General features: G+C 39.5%; 1 protein-coding gene across 3 annotated transcripts in view; it reads left to right on the plus strand.

Moving 5' to 3' along the window:
- knl1 (kinetochore scaffold 1) overlaps positions 1-25,587 on the plus strand; it is a 114,828-nt gene that overhangs the window by 83,984 nt on the left and 5,257 nt on the right. For 2 of the 3 annotated variants that reach the window (XM_087990141.1, XM_043698237.2), the window contains 6 exons: positions 1,679-1,759; positions 6,881-6,981; positions 12,801-12,869; positions 15,805-15,914; positions 17,670-17,788; positions 20,469-20,591. In XM_087990141.1, coding sequence (XP_087846267.1) covers positions 1,679-1,759; positions 6,881-6,981; positions 12,801-12,869; positions 15,805-15,914; positions 17,670-17,788; positions 20,469-20,591 — 603 coding nt within the window. The remainder of the gene's footprint in view (positions 1-1,678; positions 1,760-6,880; positions 6,982-12,800; positions 12,870-15,804; positions 15,915-17,669; positions 17,789-20,468; positions 20,592-25,587) is intronic. The other variant, XM_043698238.2, reaches the window with a different exon arrangement.

Raw genomic sequence — 25,587 nt, forward strand, 5'->3', positions numbered from 1 at the left:
TACCTGATAAAATAAATGCCTTAAGTGTTGATTAAATCGAGCTTTTGTAATCCAGAGAGGGAGACAGCTGGCTAACAGCCAATAGTAGGTCTATTTCAGAGAGAAAAGATTGTCCGTATCAGCAGAAGGTTTAGTTTTGGCAGTCTCCAGGCTATCAGATATAAATATAGTCATCAGCCATTTTACCAGTCCAAGTATACAACTTGAAAAAAGCCCAGATCTTTTGTTAGAGTTCAGTGAATTAGTCGGTGTGTCTAGTGGAGAGACAGTTACAGTGAGAAACACGTGGTGAATGTGCAGAAAGTTGCCAAAAGGGAACACTTATGAACTGATCTGTCAAGTAAGAAATTAAAGTGGATAGCAGACTGATAATTCATTAAAAAGCATGGTTTCACTTTGGAATCTAGTTTGTCCAGTATTGCCACCAGCTGGGTTCATAACAGTAACACCCGTATTTATATACTGAACCAGCTAGGTTTCTCTTCCGTACCAATCACCCAGGCTGTTAATAGCAGAGGATTCAGAGATGTTGAATGTCAAGAGGAGATAGTTCGATTTTATTTTGGTGATGATAGCTGTTGTCAGGCATTTGTGGCATGAGTGCTACTTGCCACTTACTAGCCAACTCTGAATATTATGCAGGTCTTGCTGCAAGAATGGAAGTACCTTCATCAGCTGAGGAACTGCTAATGCCACTGAACATTGCACAGTCATCAGCAAAAACTCCCATTTCTGCCCTTGAACAGGAAGGAAGGTCATTATTATAGAGGGTGATGGTGGTTTTTGTATGTTGCAATCTTAAAGAATGCTCAAGGACACAAGAAATCAATGTAGTAGTAGACTGTAAGACCTGTTGAACCTGTCCTGCCATTCAATATGATCATAGTTGACCTTGTGCTCCAACTCTATTTTCCCACCAGCACCTCTGCTTCCAATAACCTTGATTCCCTGAAATAACAATAATCTGACTCTGCCAACTTTTTCTGCATTCTACAATACAGTATCTCCAATGTTCTGAAGTAGATTCCGAAGACGGTCATTTGAAACAATTTGTCCATATATCTCATTCTAAATGATTATCCCCCTTTATCCTGAGACTGTTCCCTGATGTTTTAGATTTCCTGACCAGTGAAAGCAACATCTTGGCATCTACCCTGTAAAACCTACGTGATTCTGAAGGGGATTCAATGAGATTTTTTCTCATTCTTCTAAACTCAAGAGACCATGGATCCAATTTACTCAGCTTCTCATTCCAGGGACTGATCCATTGAACCTTTTGCACCAATAGAAGTATGCCCTTAATTATGGAGATCAAAACTGCCCAAACCTATCTAAATTTGGCCTTACCACAACTTGGTACAATTGTGGCATGCTCTCTTTATTTCTGTACACCAATCTCTTGCAACAAAGACCAACTAATCTCTTGAGTACTTGCATGCTGACTTTGTTTTCTATGTATGCACACACTAACATGTCTTTTGAAATCATTTACAAGTTTCTCACATTTTTTAAATAAAAAGTTTTTCTATTCTTACCACCACGTTGAATAGCCTCTCACATCCGCATTATCTGTCGTGTTGTCTACTCAATTTATCGTAATTCGGTTAATTTTCATCCTAAAATGTATTCTTGATTCTTGAACTGTTTTATTAATACCATTTAATATTTTTTCCTTCAGTCAACTCACCAAAGTTCTTAATGAAAAAGAACTACAGGAAAAGGCTGCCAATATGTGGGATCTAAAAGAAGAGTTCCAGGAGTGAGTACCAAAGCAAGTAGTTACTGTAAGAAATAAGAACTGGAGTAATTTGTTCAGCCCCTTGGGCCTGCTCCATTCAATAGGATCATGACTGATCCAACATTCCTCACGTGTATTTCTTCTTTCCCAGTAACCGTACTGATGAAGAATGAGTCTATCTCCACCTTAAATTAACAGAAGGACTCTGCCCCCACAGCTCTCTATAGCAAGGAGTTCCAAAGATACTCAACCCTTTGCGAGAAGAAATTCCCCTTCATCTCATTAAATAGGTGCCCTTTATTCTGAGACTACATCCTCTACTTCTAGATTCTCCCATGAGGGGAAACATTGTCTCAGCATTGACCATGATAACCCCCTTAAGAATTCTATATGTTTCAATGAGATCACTTGTCTTTCTTTTAAACTCCAGTGTTCAGTCTTTACTCATAAAGCAGTCCCTCCATACCAGGGATCATCGGAGTGAACCTTCTCGGAACTGTCTACAATGGAATGATACCTTTCATTAAATAACAAGACCAAAACTGTTCACTATTGCAGATGTGGCCTCATCAGCACCTTGTATGGTTGAAGTAAGACTCCCCTACTAATACTCCAACTCTTTATAAGGACCAACATTCCATTAGCCTTCCTGACTGCTTGTACACCTGTGTGATGTTTTGTGTACAAGTACCTCTAGTCCCATTATGTTGCAACTTGCTGCAGTTTTTCTCCATTTAAATAATATTCTATTCTTTGGTTCTCCCTTCCAAACTAAACAACTTTAAATTTTTTCTGCATTATACTCAATTTGCCAACTTCTTGCCTATTTACTTAACCTATCATTCTCTCTCTGTAATTGATTTGTATTCCTCTTAGAAACTGCCTTTCCATCTATTTTTGGCTACAGTAATTCATTTCTTTCTTCCAAGTATAGTGTATAGTGTATTGTGGTCCCAGCAATGATTCCTGAGGACCCCACTGCCAACCTGACAAAGAATACCTTTTGTCCACTCGGTGTACTGACATTGGTAGGAAACACTACCGCCAACATTAGCTGTTATGACTTAATCTTTTGTGCTGTACTTTGTTGAACACCTTGTGGAAGTCCAAATACAATGTTGTTACAATGCTATACAAATATCAGTTCTGCTATATCCATCTGGTTGAGATGTCCTCAAAAAGCTCCAATAAATTAGTCAAACATAATTTCCCTTTTCATGAAGTCATTTTTGACTCAACATGATTAGATTATGATTTTCCAAATGTTTTGCTATTACTTTTTTAATAATTGATTCCAATACTTTTCCAACAATAGATTTTCGTCTCAGTAGCCGACAGTTACCTTTCTTTGCCTTTCCTTTTTGAATAGAGCTGTCACACTGGTAGTTTTCCAATCCTGTGGGACTTCTCCAAAAACCAAGGATTTTTGGAAAATTACAATCAATGCATCCACTTTTAGGATCCTAGAATGCAAGCCATCAGGGTCAGTGGACTTATCTGCCTTTAGCCCCATTAGTTTGTCTAATACTACTTCTGTAGTATTAATTTCTCCTTAATATTCCTTTGTATTAATGGAATGTTCAAAGTATCTTCCACTGAGAAGACTGATACATTTCCATGTTTCTTAAAACTGTCCCCCCCAGATTCATTTTCTAAGGGGCCTATGTTTACTTTAATCTCTCTCTCTTTCCTATATTTAAAGGTGCTTTTTATTGTCAGTTCCTTTATTCTTTGCTAGTTTGCCATCATATAATCTTTTTAGTCTTCCTTTGCTGGCCTCTGAATTTATCCCAGTCTTTGGGAGCTGTCACTGACTTTGGCCTCCTTTCTATATGGTTTATCTTTGAATATTCTCATAACTTCCTTGTTTAGCCATAGTTGATTTATCACACTAGAATCTTTCCTCTTTACTGGATGTATTTTTGCTGATAGACATGAATTACCTTCATAAATGTCTGCCATTGTTTGCTTACTGTCATTCCTGCCCAGTCACCTTTTAGCTAATTCCATTCTCAATTCATTGTAAATCTCTTTAAACACAGTTGTTTCCAAAATAAGTTTCTCACTCTCAAACTGAATATTAAATTCACTATGTTATAATCACTACTTCCTAGCAGGTCTTCTACTCTGTCATTTATTAAACCTGTCTTATTACCAGATCCGAGATCAGAAGCTGATTTTCATGAAATGTGATCTGTGTCTAACTGTATTCCAGCTACGCTTTCCTGTGGCTGGGGAACTGACTAATTTTAAGCTGAACTTCTTGCTGCCTTGCTATAGAAAGGGAAAGTAACTTGCAAAAAATTTCAGTCAAGGTATGGTAATTCAGTGCCTGTGTTCTGCAGTTCAAAGCTTAAAAGGAATAACTAACTTTAGATTTATATTATTGTCACTACTTAAATGTTGCTTTTGTTAAGCAAAGGGTAATATTTTTTGCATTTAAATGTCAGTTTAAAAGATGCTGGGGTGTCTTGCTCAGTAATTCTTACCTCAAGTCTGAAATCTTTCTTCCAATCTGGTATAATTTAGATTATTATATTTTGATTATTTTACTCCGTTTCTGTTCTTCCAACCTTCATTAGCTCCTTTGTGATAAAGAAGAAGTTGTATTATATTGCCAGATGTGGCATAATGACCAACTGAACATTTTTTAGTTTCTTCCTCTTCTTCCCCTCTCCTCTTTCCCTGTCAAAGCTATCTATACTACCTTGATTTCAGCCTTTCACTGAGATAAGATTATTGTCAGTTAAAAGCCTTTTGTGTTCATGATGGACAGTGATTGAAAAATATGATAATATTAACTTTGAAAAAAGAACAAATGAACATATGAAGAAACACTGTTCTCTGTAACTAGTTGGTTATTTTGCAAATTTGGCATTTGTACATCCTTTAAAAATATGATTACTTCTGTAAAGCCACTTAGTGCAAAAGCAACCCTTGATCCACCAGTTCTTTTCTCTAGGCATCAAACTTTGTTATCAAGCAACCAACCTGGTTACTATTTTGTTTCATTCCTTTAAAATTCTGAATTCCTGTTGAATTTGTATCTACTGCAGCCTGCATAATGCAATAATATATCTGTTGCAATTTTTGAAAGATGTTATTGGTGGCATTGACACCATTAACTGCCCCTATATAAAAATATTTCTTAGTTGTAAATAAGTATAAAGTTAATTCTTCGAAAAGCACTGGATAAATAAAGAAACCTTTCATCAGAATGATGGTAATGAAAATAAGCATTATATTAATGACAGCAACATAAATATCTCTATAATTCTGAAATATCACCGAGTTTAGACAATACAGACTCTACTTAATCTCCTCCCCCTTTCAATAAATGTACACTTCTGTTTTCTGCCAAAATATTATCTTGTTAGGAATGCATACAATACAGTAATAGTCACTAATATGAACTGGAAACCATTTTATAAAAAACTGTTAGAAACATAAATGGAATCCTTCTAAAATGAATGGCTATACTTTTTTGCCAATTTCTGCTCAGTTGGAGTTTTCAGTCACACTTAACTGGGTTATATATCATACTTTGAACAAAGCAACAGTATCGCTCAGCTTCTTTGATTTAAAAATAATCACTGTCTGAAGAATGTATGTACTTGGCAATCTCATTGCCTCCAAGGATTCTTGTGTGATTTCAGTGAAGTCTCAAAAATGGGGAGCAAATGAAACTTACTGATGTTGCAAAATAAACATTTTCAACTTTCTACTCTTTTTTTTTTAGGAACATTCACATTCTGAGCTACCAAACAATTACTAGAATAAAGCATTGGAAAACCAATGACACTACAAAACCATACTCTGCAAAAATAAAGGTCAATAGTGGAGAAAAAACAAGAAAACAGAAAGCAAAACATTGATATGAGGCACAGGGGCCTATATATGTGGTTTCTGCCTACGCTACAGATCCATAGTTGTGACCAATCACCATCTGTTTCTATGGAGGTTAATTTCGATGGGTTGAGAGGGTGGAAGGAAAAAGGTGGAACTTTGGTACAGAATTGAATTTTGTGATTATTCTTAATACAGTGCTTAAATAAGCATAAGGGGCTAATTCACATAGGCAGATGGAAAATAAAACATATAAAGGTTGAAAGAGAAAACGCAAATAATTGAATAATTAATTTTCCCGTTCAGCATTTTATCATATTTTGACTATTTCAAATGTTTCAACTGATGTAAATATACCATTTCATCTCCCTGAGTAGATTAGATTAGATTCCCTACAGTGCTGAAACAGGCCCTTTGGCTCAACAAGTCCACACCGACCCTCCGAAGAGTAACCCACCTAGACCCATTTCCCTCTGGCTAATGCACCTAACACTATGGGCAGTTTAGCATGGCCAATTCACCTGGCTTGCACATCTTTAGACTGTGTGAGGAAACCAGAGCACCCGGAAGAAACCATCACAGACACAGGGCGAATGTGCAAACTCCACACAGATAGTCGCCTGAGGCTGGAATTGACCCTGGTGCTGTGAGGCAGCAGTGCTAACCGCTGAGCCACCGTGCCGCAGAAGACTTTTATTTCAACTTGATCTGAAACACTGTGCACAGTGTCTTGTACAGCTGAGGATCTATCCTCTTATTGTTCCTATTCAATGTTGATATTAATACCAAAGAAGCCTTAGTGATTTGCTGCAGTGCATCCTACAGATGGTGCGCTTAATTGCCATTGTTAATCAGGATGGAGAAAGTGTACATTTCTGGGGATAGAATGGCCACCAATATCCTCTACAAACCCACTGACTCCCATTATTACCTTGACTATACACAATGTCACCCTATTTCCTGTAAAGATTCTATTCCATTCTCTCAGTTTCTCCGTCTTCATCACAGCTGTCCTCATGATGCCAAATGAAGTAGTTGACTATACTTCAGTAAATGATTTTAAAGCTAAAATAGATTTTTTTTTGAACAATGAAGGAATTAAGGGTTATGGTGAGAGGGCGTGCAAGTGGAGCTGCGCTCAGTCACAATCTTATTGAATGGCGGAGCAGGCTTGAAGAGCCAGATAGCCTACTCCTGCTCCTAGTTCTTATGTTCTACCCAAAATGGTGTTGGAATGACTAACTTGTGGTGTTCATTGTTTATTCTCATCATCATATTGTAATTTTCTCTTTGCAGGCTGTTAGAGTGGACATTATGCCTCTGCCAGGATGAACAGGCTGTTTATACATTTCTATACGACTCCCTGGAGCTCACTTTGAAGTTTGGTGAGCCTGTGTGTAAGAATGCTAATTAATTGCCTTGAAATATAAATACATTTTTTGAACCAATAACACAGTAATTATTGAGTTCCAATTTGATTTAATGTGTCAGATACATGGCTGTGGAGTTAATTTCAGCACTTCCATTTCGTACTATGATATTGTAGGCTATACTTCATTGTATAACTGCACGATCCAAGTTCAGAGAGCTGAGTTCATAATGTGACTGAAAATGCCTAGGGGGAAGTAGTGATATAGAGCTAATGTCATTTGGACTAACAATCCAGAAGCCCAGAGACAGTGGTCCAAATTCCATTATGGAAGTTTAGATTTATTAATAGAATTTAACATTAATTCCAATGAAATCATTGCTAACTGTTGTGAAAGCCCATCTGCTCATTAATGAAATTTTAGGCAAGGAAATCTATTTGGCTGGTCTTGCATGTGACTCCAGACCCTCATACACCCTCTGGAGTGGCCTAGCTGAGTGATTGGTTATACGAAATTGCTTTAAAAAACTAAAATGGAATTAAACCAGATGCATCACCTGGACATGGACAAAATGATGATACATTGATCCTAGCATTTCTGCTGTTGCAAGGAGATGGGGAGGTTGTAGGGGTTTATGAGGAGATGGGGAAGTTGCAAAAGATCTTCAGGATGGAGATGGGAAGGCTGTCATGGAGATGAGGTGGAGTTAAGGCAGCAGTATTGGAGGTTGTGAGGATGACAATTGTGTACTATTGGACCTGATTCTTGGAAATGAGCAGGACAAGTAGGTCAGTGTCAATGGGTGAACGTTTAGGAGATAGTGATCATTGTATTGTAAAGTTCAGATCAATGGTGGAGAATAATGAGCATCAATTCAGAGTAATAAAAATCAGTTGAAGAGTGCTGACTCCAATGGTACAAGAACAGAACTGACCAGGATTGACAAGAACATTGTTGAAATAAGCAGTAACTAAACAATGGACTACCTTCAAAGAGGACATGGTTCAGATACAGTCTACATATATTCCCTCAAATAGGAAAGATAAAATAAACCAATCCAGAACTCTGTAGATGACAAACACAGATAGAAACTAAGGTGGAGAAGAAGTGTGCTTGTGATAAGTGTCAATGGTAGCCATGATGTGAAGGTGCTGCTGTTGGATTTGGGTGTACAAAGTTAAAAATCACAGGAGTGGAGCTCCAAAAGCTTGCAGTTTCAAATAAACCTGTCTGGTTATAATCTGGTTTTGTGTGATTTTTGACTTTGTGACACATGTAACATAGAGGATAAAATCGACATCCAAGATGAATGCAGAAGGTTTTATGTAGTGATTGTAACGAGGTCAGCCAGCTAGAACTCCAAATGAGTTGCTTGATTGGGGCTGTTAATCTGGTCCAATCAGAGAGCCCTGGCTGACAGAAAGTTGAGTGTCAGGGATACTGCCATTCTGGTGCCTGACTCTGTTTGAGGCAGTACAATCGTTAAGAACTGGTACTGTGTAAATAAAGTGTGATTTGGTGACAGGATACTGGCCTCTGTAGGGTTATTTCAGTTCAGAGGAGTTTAAATAAGAGGACCAAAAAAGGAATTGAGGAAAAACTGGCAACCAGCATATCTACGTGGTTCAAGGACTTTGATAGGTATATAAATAGTAGAAGAGTGGTGAAAGGTAAAAAGAGTGGTGAAAGGAAGAGTAAGGTCCATTGGGGACCAAAAAGGGGTTTACACTTTGAGGCAGGGGCATTGCTAAAGTGCAAATGAATACTTTGCATCCTTCTTCGCCAAGGAGGGAGATGCTACCGACGCAATGACGAAAGAGGATGAAACTCTTGCTCAAAGATTCAAACTTCTAAGTCTTGGATAGACTCAGAAGTTTATGCTTAAAGTTGACAAGACAAGATTATCCAAGAATTGTAAAGAAAGTGAGAGTGGAGATTGCAGGTTCACTAGCCATAATATTTCAGCCTTCCTATTGTCAATAATGTTGCCAGAAGACACCAAAATTGCAAATCTATAAAGCCTCCTTCAAGAAAGATTGTAAAGATTACAGTGGTAGACCAGTCATTCTTCAGTGGTGGAGAAACGCCTAGATGCAATTTTGGGACAGAATTAGTGGTCGCATGGAAAAAGGTGGGTTACGAGTCAGCCTGGATTTATAAATGGGAAGGTGTGTTTAAATAAATTGCAGCAGCTTTTGAAGGGGTATCAGAATAGCTCAGTCATGATAATATTAATGTGATGTATGTGAATTTCCATAAGGTGAGGAAGGTTTTAGATTATTGAATAACATGGTCAGTAGCAATTAAATTTGGCTCACTAACAGGAAACAAAGTAATAGTTAATTAAGTTCTTATAATGCTAAAGGAAGGTTTGTAGTGGAGTTCCGAAGAGGTTGATTAATGATCTTGATGTTGTTGTGCTGGGAACAGTTGCAAAGTTTGCAGAAGACATGAAACTTGGAAGAACTGTAAAAATGTGGGTTGGACAATGTAGAACTTCTAATAGATATAGACAAGTTGGTAGAGTGGGCAGATAGTTGGCAGAAAAAGTGAGAGATGATGCATTTTAGTAGAAGGAACATTAAACCATACTATAAAAGAGGAAGTATAATCTGAAAGGGGGTGCAGGAGCAGAGGGACTAAGTGTACGGATCATTTGAAGGTGGAGGACAGATAGAGAAGTTAGTAAAGCAACTTTTAATTCAGCTACTTATTAAGAAATCTCTTACACAATTGAACACTGAAACAATTTAAACTTAATTGCACATAGAAACCAAAATAAGACCCTTAAGAAAGGAGGTTAAGCTTCACAATCCAACTTGGCTGTTTCCCGGTTTAGTGGTGGAATTCTAAATTCCACTCAACAGCACATATCTCTCAAATCAAGCGTTCTATCCTGATGCACTGGTCGTCTCCAGAGTACTGCTACTGAAGAATCCTGGAGTTGAACTCCTCTAGTTTTTCCTGTCTTTCAACTTATGGTTTGACATTATTGATGATCCTTTAGATTCTTTCATCCACAATATTACAAATCTGTAGCTTGCCTTCTTATCGTAAGAGCTTCCCTGTTCCTTATCACTTTTGGCATTGACTGTCAATTTGAAGACAACCATTTTCTCAGTGAGTAGTTAGAATACAATCCTGGAAGTATAATGGAGAAGATTCATGAGGCATTCAAAAGAGCATTGGATAATTATTTGAATAAAAACAGTTTATAAAGGGTATGGGAGAGAAGCAAGAGATTGGTACTTTGTAATGATGCCCATTTGTGGAGCCAGCATAAAACTTTTGTAATTCTGAGACAAGGAGACTGCATTAGGACGTTTGGGGAGAATGGGTAGGTAACATTGCTGTGGGGATCGGCTTCAAGACAAGTGTAAGGACAGTATTCAACCTGTTTATCAAAGGGTTGGTCAGCTCACCATAAACCAGGAAATCTTAAAATAACATAATTAATTATTTGCAAATGGATGTGTTTTCAGGCTGCATATGTCCAGAAGCTACTATAAAGGGATCATATTTCAGTAAAAATGATGACAATTGTTAAATTTAAATTGGAGATGCATTAAAAGGATAGTAACTGTCAAATTGAAATATCCCAGCTTTGTGAATATGATGGAAATGCATTAAATGTGACCTCAACCATGACCCCTTTTTTTTGAGCTGGATTTAGTGTGATGGTTTCTTTTATTTAGAATTGTTATATCACCTACTTCAGGGGTAGGAAGTGGGGAACTTTGCTAACTTATGCCAGTCGTTTTATATTAATATGAATATAGTGTTGTCTAGGGAATCAGTGATTATCTTGTTGTTATAGCTTTATATTTGACAGTTGATAAATTATCAAAAATGTTGATAAATATACTTAATTATGCTACAAATACACCATGTGTAAATAGAAAAGAGGCTGTTTTATCTCATAAAGGAACCTAGCCCTAAGGGGCGACAATTTCAAAGTAAGTAGTCTCTCACTTAAAGAAGAAAGAACAGTACAGCACAGGAACAAGCCCTTCAGCCCACCAAACCTGCAGTAAAATGTTTTTGCCTCAAAGCAGTCCGTATCTCTATATTCCCTGAAAATTTATGTATCTGTCAAGATGCCTTATTAAATGTTGCTGTTGTCTTTGTTTCTACCACCTTCTCTGGTAGCACGTTCCAGGCACTGTCCTAGTAATTGACAGTTCTATCCTGGAAAAAAGACTCTGCATATCCATTTTATCAATACCTTTCATAATTTGTAAATGTGTATCAATTCACCCCTCAGCCTTTGATGTTCAAGTGAAAACAAACCAAGTTTGTCCAATCTTTCTTCATTGATAATATCCTTCAAACCAGGCAACATCTTTGTAAATCTTTTCTGCACCCTCTGCAGAGACTCCACATCCGTCTAGTAGTGTGGCTACTAGGACTGTACACAATGTTCTAAATGTGGCCTAACTAAAGTTCTGTATAGCTGCAATATGACTTGCTCATCTTTCCACCTGCTGAATGAAAGTAAGCGTGCCCTACACTGCCTTGAACCACCTTATTCACTTGCGTTACTACTTATGTGAATTGCACCTGTATCATACATCCTTCTGTATTTTAATGCTTCTGAGGGTTTTTTCGTTCTTCTAAGGGTACCATTTACTGTATACTTCCCTCCTGCATTAAACTTTCTAAAATGCATCATCTCACATTTATCTAGATTAAATTCCATCTGCCATTTCTCTGCCCAAGTCTCCCAACATATTTATATCCTGCTGTACCCTCTGGCAATCCTCCTCACTGTGTGTAGCTCCCCAGTCTTTGTCATCCGCAAACTTACTAATCAGACCATGTACATTTTCCGCCAAATCATTTTTTTTATACATATATAACAAACAACTGGGGTCCCAGCACTGATTCCTATGGAACACCAATGGTCACCAATCTCCATTCAAGAAAAAAAGCCTTGTGCCACTACTCACTGATTTTTTACCTTAACAGCTTGCTACAGATCCCATGTGAATTCACCTTCTGTATCAGCAGCTATGAGGGACCTAGTCAAAGTACTTACTAAAATCTAGGTAGACATCGATTACCCTGCCCTCAAAATTGTTTGTCACTTCCTCAAAAAACTCAATCAGGTTTGTGAGACATGACTTCCCCTGTACAAATCCATGCTGCTTGTCACTAATAAATCCATATTTTTCCAAATGTGAGTAAATCCTGTCTATACGAATTTTCTGCGTGATTTACCAGCCTGTAATTTTCCAGATTATCTCTGTTGCCTTTCTTTAAGGAACTACATTAGCTACTGTTCAGTCCTCGGGAGCTCTCCTGTGGCTAAACAGAATACAATGATTTTGTCCAAGGCCCCAGCAATTTCCTCTCTTGCCTCCCTCAGTATTCTGGAATAGATTCTATCAGGTCCTGGGGATTCGTTTACTTTAATCCTTTTCGAAACATCTAACACTGCCTCCTTTCTTATAAGACATGCTCTAGAATATCAACATTCACTTAAAACTGAATAGAGTTGGAGTTCTTTCACTCAGAGGGTTGTTTACTCTACGGAGTTCTCCCCATAAAGAACTATGGAGACTGGATCATTCCATATATTGAGGCTAAGCTAGGAAAGATTTCAATTTAGAGGGAGAACAGGGTTTTGAGGAGTTGAGATGTAAAGTGGAGTTCAGGCCACAGTCCATGCATGATCAAATTGAATGGCGATAGCTCAATGAGCTGAGTGGCTTTCTCCTACTGTTATTTATTTCAGTAATGGTTTCGGTGGGTTATTTAATAAGAATTAACTATTGGTTAAGTAACTACTGCTTTCAGGCCTGTTGACACTCAGCTAATTTATTGATGTTTCTTTTTATACATAGTGGTTGATCTTTCTCCTGGTGCAAAGTGTAAGAGAATCCTAGATATTAATCTTGTATCTGCTTTGGATGGTAAGTTAAAGTGTTCTAAGGGTGAACCTCAAATGAATTTCCCACTAATATTTTGCTTTAAATATTTCCCATAAATTGACCAATTTAAGAATAAATTTAAATTGGTTCCCATGCCTCCAATTAAAGGAGTAACCAGTTTAATTGTCATAAACAATTAGTTTGTCATAAATAATTGGTCTGACCAGCCTAGATTGCCTTCAGACAAAGGACTGATGGTTACTTAAAGCACAGGAAGGTGATTGGCTAGAATGTAATGTGATTTGGCAATTGGAATTCTGTCATTAGTCTTGAAGTACCGTCACTGAATCTCCCATTGACCAGAAATGAAATGGGACTAGCCATATAAATAATATGGCTTCAAGAGCATGTCAGAAACTAGGAATCCTATAGCAAATATCTTTCCTGAGTGCCCAGAATCTGCCCTTCATCTATAAGGCATATGTTAGGAGTGGACAAAGTTACAAATCACACCACACCAGTTTATAGTCCAATAAGTTTATTTGGAAGCACTAGCTTTTGAAAAGCAGCTTCTTCATCAGGTGGTTGATGAAGAAGCAGCACTTCGAAAGCTAATGCTTCCAGATAAACCTGTTGGACTATAACTTGGTGTTGTGTGATTTTTAACTTTGTCCACCTCAGTCCAAAACCAGCTCCTCTAAATCTAAATTAGGAGTGTGATGGAATATTCCTCACTTGCATGGCTGACTGCAGCTGCAACAGCAAATAAAATGTGTCACCATTCAGGATAAAGGAACTGTGTGATTGGCACCACATCTGCACGGATTCATTCTTCTACCACTAAGGCTCAATAGCAGCAGTGTGCCATCTACAAGATGCACTGCAGAAATTCACCATGACTCCTTAGACAGCGCCTTCTAAACACATGACCATTACCATCAAGAAGGACAAGCGCAGTAAATACATGGGATCGTCACCACCTGCAAAATCCCCTCCATGCCACTCACCATCCAGACTTAGATTTCTAACCCAACTCCTGCAGGATCACTCATATTCTGGACCTCCATCCCAAATGGCATTATGGGTCTACCTACACACCATTATGGATTACAGTGGTTCAAGAAAGCATTTTCCCGCCACCACCTCACTGGTAACTCTGAATGGATAATAAATGCTAGCCCAGTCAGTGTACCTGTATCCTCAGTGAATTTTTCTTAAAAAAAAAAGTTCTACTTAAATTGGATCTTTTGGTTTTAAAACATTACTGAAGTGATTTATATGAGATGTATTTTTGACGCATAGACAGATTTTTGCAAATAAGAAAGGCGGTTGAGGGATGACATGATAATAGTCTCAAGGATGATAAAGGGATTGTTAGAGTCAATATGGAAAGTGTATCCACTTGTGGGGAAAGACAAAAACTAGGAGCCATTAATACATAGTAATCACTAACTCAGAAGAAACTGTCTACCAGAGTGACATAAGGTGAAACTCATTATGACAAGATGTAGTTGAAAAGATTAGCACAATGAAGTTGAGATGAGAAAAACACGTGACAGAAACAAATAGTAGCTTATACTGATGAGGATAGACCAGGAGGAACATAAACATCATGTCAACTTGTTGCTGGTTCAGGACTGTATATTTGATGGAATTAAAACTTGAGAACAGATAAATATTGAGTTCAAAGAGCAATCTGCCATCCATGGATTTGTCCTGGAGTTGGTAATCTACCAAATCTAATATAAATTCATGGAGTAGCACCTATTCTAAAAATCCTTTAAATTATTTCCAAAATTAACTTTGTGGTAGAAGATGGAAGGTCATGGTAGAAGGCTGAAGCCTGGTGTCCAATGGCATACCACAAGGATCCGTGCTGGGTCCCTTTATTGTTCATGATAAATGTGAATGATATTGATGAAAATTTTGTTGGGGAGATAATATTGCTGATGACACATAACCTGGGTGGTTAATAGTGAGGAAGAATGTCTTCGTTTACGGGAAGATGTAAATAGGTTGGTTAAAAAGGCAGATCAATGGTAGATGCAATTTTCACCTGAAAAGAGAGATGGCACACTTTGGAAGAAATAACAAAACAAGTGAGTACTAGGGTAGGAGCAACAGTGAGATCTCAGGGTGCTTGTCCACTGATCCCCAAAGGTGACAAAACAGATTAATAGGGTGGTTAAGAAGGCATGTGGAACATTTGTCTTGGCATTGATTTATAAAGGCAGGGAAGATATGTTTGAACTGTAAAAAATTTGGTAAGGCCAAAACTTGAGTGCTGTGTAGAGTTTTGAATTTAATTGCATTGGTGGGGGTGCAGAGGGAATTCTCCAGAACGTTGCCTGGGTTGGAGCATTTTAGCTATGAAGAAAGGCTGGATAGGCTTGTATTGTTTTCTTTAGAGCAGAGAAGATTGAAGGGTGACCTGTTTGAGGGTGTGGATAGGAAGGGTTGAAGGGTCACAAAGGAGGGGGGCATAATTTTAAGGTGACAGGCAAGTGGATTAGAGGAGATGTGAAAAAATTAATTTTCTCACCAGAAGATGTCAGAGTGCTTTGCCAAGGAGAGCAATAGAAGTCAGAAGCCTCACAGCCTTTTTTTTTAAAAAAAAGGGTGAATAAGCACATGAAGTGTTGTTACATTCAAGGCTACGGGCCACGTGCTGGCAGGTGGAGTTAGTGTTATAGATTGGTGCAGATGCAATGTCCTGAAAGGCCTGTCCTGTGCTGTATGACCCTGACTATGATTCTATGATTAAACATTTAAATTCTGCTTTGTAATGGTAACAACTGTTATCTGTACCTTTCTGAAAGGAAATAAGCTAGTAAGTTAATTCAGTTCTCATTCTATTGATCTTGGTGTTAAAACTAAATACTATTTCTTGTCGATCCTACATTGAAAGTGTTCCATCAGTTTCACATACTGAATTGCTATTCAAAAACACAAAATTTAGTTTTGTCCTATTTTTCAGAGGATGAGGCTCCACTGCATTCAAAGCTTGTTCATGAGTTAATTATGACCTACTGGAAGAGTCAAGACAGTTGGCAAGATGTATACACAAATGAATTGCAGCTCCCCATGGTACGAATCTGGCTAGATCATTACTTTCAATCTTGCAGTCAACCTTACTTCAGACATTTGTCTTTTTGTTTCCATTCCACTATTCCACAATTTCATTTTCCTGACTTTGTATTTTAATAACTGTTAAATTTCTAAATATGTTTGAACAAAAAAATTACTGTTGAGAAGTATTAACTGTTTGTCTCCCCATGAATTTTGCCAGCATTTTGTGTTTTTAATTTCAGATTTCCAGCATTCAAAAAGTTTTCTTTGATAGCTTATTAGCTCCTTTTGGCACTACCGTTAATATTGCTTTGTTTTTTCGGCAGCAGGAAGCTGTGGAATTCTGAAAGCAATCTGTTAGTTGTAATTGTCAAAGGATCGCCATTTGGCATAAACTGAACCCGTCATAATGTATCTCTAAGTCAAATAAATAATTTTTCTTTAAGTAGATGGAGAAAGGAAATGGAGAAATGCAACTAAGTGGATAGCATTTTTAGGAAGTTGACAGGCATGTGAGGATAATTACTTTCTCCTAATTATTTTATAAACAAACGTTGTTCAAATTAAAATGAGATTTTTCAATTTAATTTCCCAATTAATCATCAATTTTGTTTTGAACTGTAATTTACGTGTCAAGACCTGGGTTCAATTCCCGCCTCAGGCGACTCTCGGTGTGGAGTTTGCACATTCTCCCCGTGTCTGCGTGGGTTTCCTCCGGGTGCTCCGGTTTCCTCCCACATTCCAAAAATGTGCAGGTTAGGTGAATTGGCCATGCTAAATTGCCCATAGTGTTAGGTATATTAGTCAGAGGAGAAATGGGTCTGGGTGGGTTGCGCTTCGGCGGGTCGGTGTGGACTTGTTGGGCCGAAGGGCCTGTTTCCACGCTGTAGGGAATCTAATCTAATCTAAAGTCTTTGTTGTTATTTTTAAAAATCCAGGGAGTTGGCAGAAGAAAAACTCTGGGGCATTGTACTTAAAAAAAAAAAACAAAAAACCTTGACCAGCAGTACACAATCACAATTAGGTGCAGAAGGAGACTATTTGGCCCATGGGCATGCACTTATTCTATCACATACTGCTCATCTCCTGCCTGTTGCCCCCATCTCTATACTGTAAATCATATGTATATCAAATATTCATCATGTTCTCTTGAATGCCTCAATTGAACCTCTGTCCACCACATTTCCAGGCATTGCACTCCATACCCTAACTACTAGCTGTGTGATTTTTTTTTTTCATGTCACCCTATTTCTTTTGCCTATCACTTTAAATCTATGTCCTCTTATTGTTCCTTTCACAAATGGGAACTGTTTCCTCCTATCTACTCTGCCTAACCCCATATGATTTTTAAAGCTTAAATGAAATCTCCTCTTAACCGCCTTCTCGCCAAGGGGAACAGTCCGAATTTCCCCAATCTATCTACGGAACTGAGATTTCTCATTCTGGAAGCATTCTTGTAAATCGCTTCTATACATTTATACTCAGGTGCTTATATACTCCGGTCCCTTTTACACATGCCCCCCCTTTGGAACTACTCCCTCTTCCCCTACCCTGTTTTGCATTGTCTTCTGTGAGGGTTGTCTGAATCACAGTTTAACACCTCAAACTGGGTGTAAACTATAACTTGCAAAGTGACTGTTGGATTACTGGATCACAGTCCAAAGCTTCTGACTTCTTCCAGCCTGTAAGGGATGATGTATTTTGGAAGATTGAAAGGCTTCCATACTCCTTTCTGATTTTGGTAACATTTTGACTCTCTCTTTGCTTCTCTAGCTCTTGCTTGACGTTTCATTAGTGGTGAGTCGATGTCGGTTGCTTGGTGATGAGCTGGAATATTTGATGAACTGGGGATCAAAATTTGACATTCTGAAGACAGAGGTTCAAAACCTGGAGTAAGTGTAGTATATCTCACAGTTTGTAATTACGCAGTCAGAAGTGGGGATGTAAGAGTTCAGATTTTGAAGCTTCACCTACTCTTTCCAAAGTGATCAGGGTTTGCACTTATTCTGGATCAGTGGTGCTGGAAGAGCACAGCAATTCAGGCAGCATCCGAAAAGCTTCGAAATCGACGTTTCGGGCAAAAGCCCTTCATCAGGAATAAAGGCAGAGAGCCTGAAGCATAGAGAGATAAGCTAGAGGAGGGTGGGGGGGTGAGGATAGAGTAGCATAGAGTACAATAGGTCAGTAGGGGAGGAGATGAAGGTGATAGGTCAGGGAGGAGAGGGTGGAGTGGATAGGTGGAAAAGGAGCTGGGCAGGTCGGACAAGTCAAGGGGATCGTGTTGCTGGCGGTTAGAAACTAGGTTGAGGTGGAGGAAGGGGAAATGAGGAAGCTGTTGAAATCCACATTGATGCCCTGGGGTTGAAGTGTTCCGAGGCGGAAGATGAGGCGTTCTTCCATGCGTCTGGTGGTGAGGGAGCGGCGGTGGAGGAGGCCCAACACCTCTATTTCCTCGGCAGAGTGGGAGGGGGAGTTGAAATGTTGGGCCACGGGGCGGTTTGGTTGATTGGTGCGGGTGTCTCGGAGATGTTCCCTAAAGCGCTCTGCTAGGAGGCGCCCAGTCTCCCCAATGTAGAGGAGACCGCATCGGGAGCAACGGACACAATAAATGATATTAGTGGATGTGCAGGTAAAACTTTGGATGTGGAAGGCTCCTTTAGGGCCTTGGATGGAGGTGAGGGAGGAGGTGTGGGCACAGGTTTTACAGTTCCTGCGGTGGCAGGGGAAAGTGCCAGGATGGGAGGGTGGGTCATAGGGGGGCGTGGACCTGACCAGGTAGTCACGGAGGGAACGGTCTTTGCGGAATGCAGAGAGGGGTGGGGAGGGAAATATATCCCTGGTGGTGGGGTCTTTTTGGAGGTGGCGGAAATGTCGGCGGATGATTTGGTTTACGCGAGGGTTGGTAGGGTGGAAGGTGAGCACCAGGGGCGTTCTGTCCTTGTTGCGGTTGGAGGGGTGGGGTCTGAGGGCGGAGGTGCGGGATGTGGACGAGATGCGTTGGAGGGCATCTTTAACCACGTGGGAAGGGAAATTGCGGTCTCTAAAGAAGGAGGCCATCTGGTGTGTTCTATGGTGGAACTGCTCCTCCTGGGAGCAGATACGGCGGAGGCGAAGGAATTGGGAATACGGGATGGCATTTTTGCAAGAGGTAGGGTGGGAAGAGGTGTAATCCAGGTATGCAAGAGGTAGGGTGGGAACATTGGGGAGACTGGGCGCCTCCTAGCAGAGCGCTTTAGGGAACATCTCCGAGACACCCGCACCAATCAACCAAATCGCCCCGTGGCTCAACATTTCAACTCCCCCTCCCACTCTGCCGAGGATATGGAGGTGCTGGGCCTCCTCCACCGCCGCTCCCTCACCACCAGACGCATGGAAGAAGAACGCCTCATCTTCCGCCTCGGAACACTTCAACCCCAGGGCATCAATGTGGATTTCAACAGCTTCCTCATTTCCCCTTCCCCCACCTCACCCTAGTTTCTAACCTCCAGCAACACGATCCCCTTGACTTGTCCGGACTTGTTCAACCTGCCCAGTTCCTTTTCCACCTATCCACTCCACCTTCTCCTCCCTGACCTATCACCTTCATCTCCTCCCCCACTGACCTATTGTACTCTATGCTACTCTATCCCCACCCCCACCCTCCTCTAGCTTATCTCTCCACGCTTCAGGCTCTCTGCCTTTATTCCTGATGAAGGGCTTTTGCCCGAAACGTCGATTTCGAAGCTTTTCGGATGCTGCCTGAATTGCTGTGCTCTTCCAGCACCACTGATCCAGAATCTGGTTTCCAGCATCTGCAGTCATTGTTTTTACCAGGGTTTGCACTTACACCTGCCATTCAAGAACTTAATGTGATTACTTTGCATGCACAGTCTTTGACTTTCTTTGTGCAGCAGGGTCAAATTGTGTTGTGACTTGCGCACCATAATTTTATAAATTCTCACCCCCATAACTGACTACATAGAGCAAAAACAATATATAAAAGATAAATAATAGCTAGGAGATGCATTTGAAAACTTGATGGGCAACTGACAACAAAAGCCTGAAATGTCCATTCCTGTATGTCTTGTATATAGGTAAAGTTGCCAGAGGCCCATTGGACTGCTCTGTCATTAGAGAGAACCAACTAGTAATGGTTTAACCTGAGAGTCATCACACCTAAGGTGAGAGGCAAGGTTGAGAAAGCAAAACCTTCATGGTAATCTCAGCCGGTGCAGAATTGAGCCTGCTCTGTTGGTTTAACTCTGCATCACAAACCAGCTTTGCCCCTGTATCAGCTTATATGTTGAAACCTATACTTATGTCTTTTACTTCGATTCCAATGTGCCTAATACTTATGTAGCTTTCAAACTCGTTTTTTAATGCCCTGCAAACCATCTAGGGATGTTCATTGCACTAGTGAGGTGATATTAAATTAAAATTTGTTATGAACTTTGTTTTCCATTTGCTTCCCTAAGTGCACCCTGGCATCTGAGTTTACTGTTAATGAGTTAGTCACAATGATATGTAAAGATTTAAATACATGTTTTCTTTGGTTGACTGCTCTCTCTATATGATCATTGTGTTTCTTTGCAGTGTGAAGTGTCTTTTCTCAAGTTATGATGCACTATCGAAATTTGAACTTACATTTCATATCAAGCCAGGTTATCCATGGCACCTAGCGCAGTTCACATTTAATTCTTGGTTTGGAAACATCAGGTGGGTATGCTTGGAAATTTCCATTTCAGTAGAAATTTCTAATTTTGTATGCCTTGCTTTGAAACAACATCACCCTTCAAACCTCTCAGGGTGGTAATACAGTTATTGTAGGAAAGTTGCATATACTTTCCACAGGATTGGAGAAATAATCATCAGTAGCGTTGATGCACCGAGCTTGAAACATTCTTCATTCATCTTTGTATGTTATACAGTTTTACAGATACAGACATCTAGACAACAATACAATGACAAGCTTGGTAATGCAAGACAAAAAGCTTCAACAGCATCTCTTTCAGCAATACATGACGAGTTCTGATCTAAATTTTGACTGTTTATTTAGAGTCATAGAGATGACAGCACAAAAGCAGACCCTTCAGTCTAACTTGTCCATGCCGACCAGATATCCTACCTAATCTCGTCCCATTTGCCAGCACTTGGCCCATATCCCTCTAAACTCTTCCTATTCAAATACCCATCCAGATAGTTTGGTTCTGCCCACACTTAACATTAATAGATGTGCATTTTCGTGCTGGGATAAATTCCAACAGGGCACTGACTTTTATTCATTCACCCTTGCACACTCATTCCACTCTGCAATGAATGGCTCTGAGGGAACTGATGGAGATCCACTCACTGACTACAGACTAAGAACCAAATCTGGACTGTAGCTGTATAAAGTCATGGCATTCTCTGGGTTGCAATTCATAGTCATTATCAAATAACAAATGTTATTTGTAGGCTGTATGAAGATAGAGCTTTGTTGCTGAATACAGTTCTAATCAGATCAAGCAGTTGTACATAACACATTCTACATCAGAATGTTACTTCAAAATAATGCTTAGAAATGGGAATCTTGAATGATTCATCTTGGGTACTTTTAAACATTTTACAGTAGCCCTGCTACATACTGCTGATGGAATTTGAATTCAACTAATACATTCATCTGGAAGTTCAAGCTATTCTCTGTAATTCTGACCATAAGGCTATCAACGATTTGTCACAAAAATCTGATTCCCTAATGTTCTGTAGGGAGGCAAATCTGCCATCAATCCCTGGTCTGGCCATTGGATGACTCCAGGGGACCAACAATGAGGTTTATTTTTAAGTGGCCTTGCAAGGTGTTCAGTTCAAGGTCAATCAGGGATAGACAACAAAATGCTCACATTTGTTAGTGAAAACCACATCCAAAGAAAGAGTAAAGAAAACATTAGTTAAACAAAGAAATTTAGTGTAGTATTTGATTAAAATAAGGCATGTTTAAAGTTGCTGACTAGCTAACACAAAATAATTCCAGAAATATTTGGGAATTGACTCTATTGAGAGGAAGGAACTTTAATTCATGTTGAAGGAAAACTAGTGGCAAAGTCTAATGGCAGACAAAGTAGGATTCTAGAAGATTGTGGATCATTGGTTGTGAGCTTGAAAAATTTCCTAGATGTGAGAATGGTTGCACTGGATTGGAAGGTAACAAAATTAAAACAATTATTTGAGAAATGAAGAAAAGAAAAATGGTACTACCTATCAGTTAACCTGACATCAGTCGTCCAGAAAAATAGGGAAGTTGTAACAGGGCACTTTTTTTTAAAAAAAGAAATAACTTGATTAATGCACAATCATAATGTCTTGGGAAATTGTTTGCTTATTCTGAGAGATTATTGAGGATGTAACTAGCAGGGCAGTGGGGTTATTCGTTGATAATTTCCCTGAAATAGATGTGTTGCATTCAAGGACATGTAAAGGAAGTAGCAACAGAGATGGTGATTACATTGGTATTAATCTTCCAATAATCGATGGAGTCTGGCAGTCTTATAATCCTCTGGAACTTTTCCAATTCAAAAAGGCAAGAGGCAAAAAAGTGATAAGACCACTTAAATCTATATTGATTTTATTATAAATTATATAATGGAAGAGCACTAAAAATGCATGCTTTTACCAAACCGAGTCAGCAGAGCTTCATGAAAGAGAAATCATGCTAGGCAATTTTATTAGAATTAGTTTAAGGAGGTGACAGGATAGATAACCAATGGTTGTCATGTATTTGGATTTCCAAAAGGTGGTTTCTAAGGTACTACATATCAAGCTGCTTGATAAGAACCCATGATGTTGGGGTAGCCATGATTTATTTACAATCTATATATAAATGGCTTGGATGAGAAACTATTACCAAGTTTGTGGATGACACAAAACAGGTGGAAAGGCAAGTCATGACAATGACAGTCTGTAGAGGGATATATGGACTGATTGTGAGTGAACAAAAACTTGGCAGTTGGAATATACTGTGGGAAAAGGTTATGCATTTTAGCAAGAATAATAGATGAACTGAATGTTTAAATGAAGAGCAACATAACATGTAGAAGCAGAATTGGACCGTTTGGAGTGTGCTGTATCATTTTAAATGAGATCATGGGGGCAGCATGGTGACTTAGTAGTTAGCACTGTTGCCCTCACAGCGCCAGAAACCAGAATTGAATTCCAGTCTTGGATGACACTGTTCGTGGAATTTGCACGTTCTCCCCATGTTTGCATGGGCTTCTGCTGGGTGGTTTCTCCCACAGTCCAAAGATGTGCAGCTTAGGTGGATTGGCTATGCTAAATTGTCCTATAGTATCTAGGAATGTGCAGGCTGGGTGGGTTAGCCATGGTAAATGTGGGTTACAGGAATAGCGTGGGGAATTGGGCCTGGCTGGGATACTGTTTGGAGGGTTGGTGTCAACTTGATGGCTCAATATCTCAACCTTTATACATCATGATAAAGCCTAAACATTCCTCTGTGATAAATCAATTATAACTATACACTGATCATTTAAAAAAAAAAACTTCCTTATCTTAAATTGGTGACTCCTTACTCTGAAGTTATGCCTTCTGGTCTTAGTTTACCCTTGTCGGAGTCTATCGCTTTGCATCCACCTGGTCAAGTACCCTCAAAATATATTCTGTATTTCAATAACATCTCTCATTACTCTAAACTCTAAGAAGTCTAAACCCAACCTACTAAAATATCTTGAGAGCTAATGTGTGTTTTGTTACATGATGAGGGCATGCACTCCTCTGGATATGGGAGAAACTAAGAACTTAGCCAGGAATATGTCAGTTGTAACTATCTTCAAAATGGGAGATATTGTGTGCTATAAAAGCTTTTGAGGTATTTCTCTTCTGGACTAAAACTTCTTCACTCGCATTTGCCTCATTAAAATTGATCTGCAACTGCCTTGTGTGAACTGAAATAAGACACCATCAAACTCCAGACCAGTGTTCGACAAGGCGTTTCATAACCCCGTACAATTTATAATCCAATGTAAAACACAACTATGGATGCTGGCAATCTGAAACATACAAAAATAGAAATTGCTGTTAAACTCAGCAGATCTGGCAGCATCTGTGGCAAGAGATGGGCCTAATTGCCTTGAGTTTAGAAGAAAAAGAGTATTCTCACTGAAGCATATAAGATTCTACAGGTCTGGAGCTTCAGAGGTAAGTTTCAAATTCTTAAAGGGTTTTAGAGAGTAAATACAGGAAGTACTTTTCCCTAGAGTGGGTGAGGGTCAAGAACCAGGAGTTGTAGGCATTGTCAAACCATTTAGCACAGAGATGAGGAAAACCTCTTCACTCAGAGGATAATGAATCTTTGGAATTCTCTACTCAAGACTGTGATGGTTCATTGACGACACCACCATAGTGGGATGGATATTAACAATAACGAATCAAAATATAGAAGGGAGCTAGAGGACTTGGTGACATGGTCCAAGGAGAGCAACCTCAACATTGGCAAAATCAAAGAACTGATCATTGACTTCAGAAAGAAAGGAGGAGAATACGCCTCCATCTACATCAACGGAATTAAGGTTGAGAGAATGGAGAGTATCAGGTTCCTTGAAGTGATGATCATCGACAACCTGTCCTGGACTTCCTATGTTGATGTGACAGCCAAGAAGGCACAACAATGCCTCCTCTTTCTTGGGCATCTCGGGAAATTTGGCATGTCCATAAGGATCCTCACCGATTTCTACAGATGCACAATTGAAAGCATACTATCTGGATGTGTAACAGCCTGGTATGGCATCTGCGCTGCTCAGGACTATAAGAAACTTCAGAAGTGGTGTGCACAGCCCAGACAATCACGGAATGCAACCTTCCTTCCATGGACTCAACCTACACTGCTTGCTGTCACTGAATGGCTGCCAACATTATTAAAGACCCACCACACCCCGGTAACGAAATCCGACAACCTCTTTCGTCAGGCAGAAGATACAAGCCTGAACACACACACCAGCAGATTCAGGAACAGTTTCTTCCCAGCCATTATTAAACTAACTGAATGGACTCTCTAGGCTCAATGCTGATCTTACTAATGTTGATCTCTCCAATGTTGATCTCTCCTAGTGCACCACCTGTGCAGTGTAACCTGAATGCCCCTCTCTCTACATCTTCTTGATCTGTGCAATCTTGCTTACTTTGATTTGGCTGTACTGCTCGTAAAGCTTTTCACTAAGCTTTGGTACACGTGACAATAAATAAATTAATCAACCAAAGCTCAATCATTGAGTTTGTTCAAGAGAAACTGATAGGCTTTTAGATACGACTCATTATAATGAGATTGATATCATGGGAAAATGAAATTGAGGTAGGCATGACTGAGAATGGCAGAGCAAGCTTGAGAATCTAAATGGCTTAATGATCTAAATGGTGAGGCTGTTTTCCCTGGCTCAAGTCTAGAACAAAGAAGCATAGTTCAGTAGAAGGTTGTCAATTATTAATGGTAAGTCCTCTGGAGTGTTGCTGAACAAAGTCACCTTGGAGTGCAGGTTCATAGCTCCTTGAAGGTCAAGTCGCAGGTAGATAGGATAATGAAGAAGGTCATAGAGATGTACAAGCATGGAAACAGACCCTTCGGTCCAACCCGTCCATGCCGACCAGATATCCCAACCCAATCTAGTTCCACCTGCCAGCATCCAGCCCATATCCCTCCAAACCCTTCCTATTCATATACCCATCCAAA

This window comes from Chiloscyllium plagiosum, unplaced genomic scaffold (assembly GCF_037043375.1).
Source record: "Chiloscyllium plagiosum isolate Xiang-an unplaced genomic scaffold, Cpla_swu_hap1 HiC_scaffold_8, whole genome shotgun sequence".
In the NCBI taxonomy this organism is placed as follows: Eukaryota; Metazoa; Chordata; class Chondrichthyes; order Orectolobiformes; family Hemiscylliidae; genus Chiloscyllium; species Chiloscyllium plagiosum.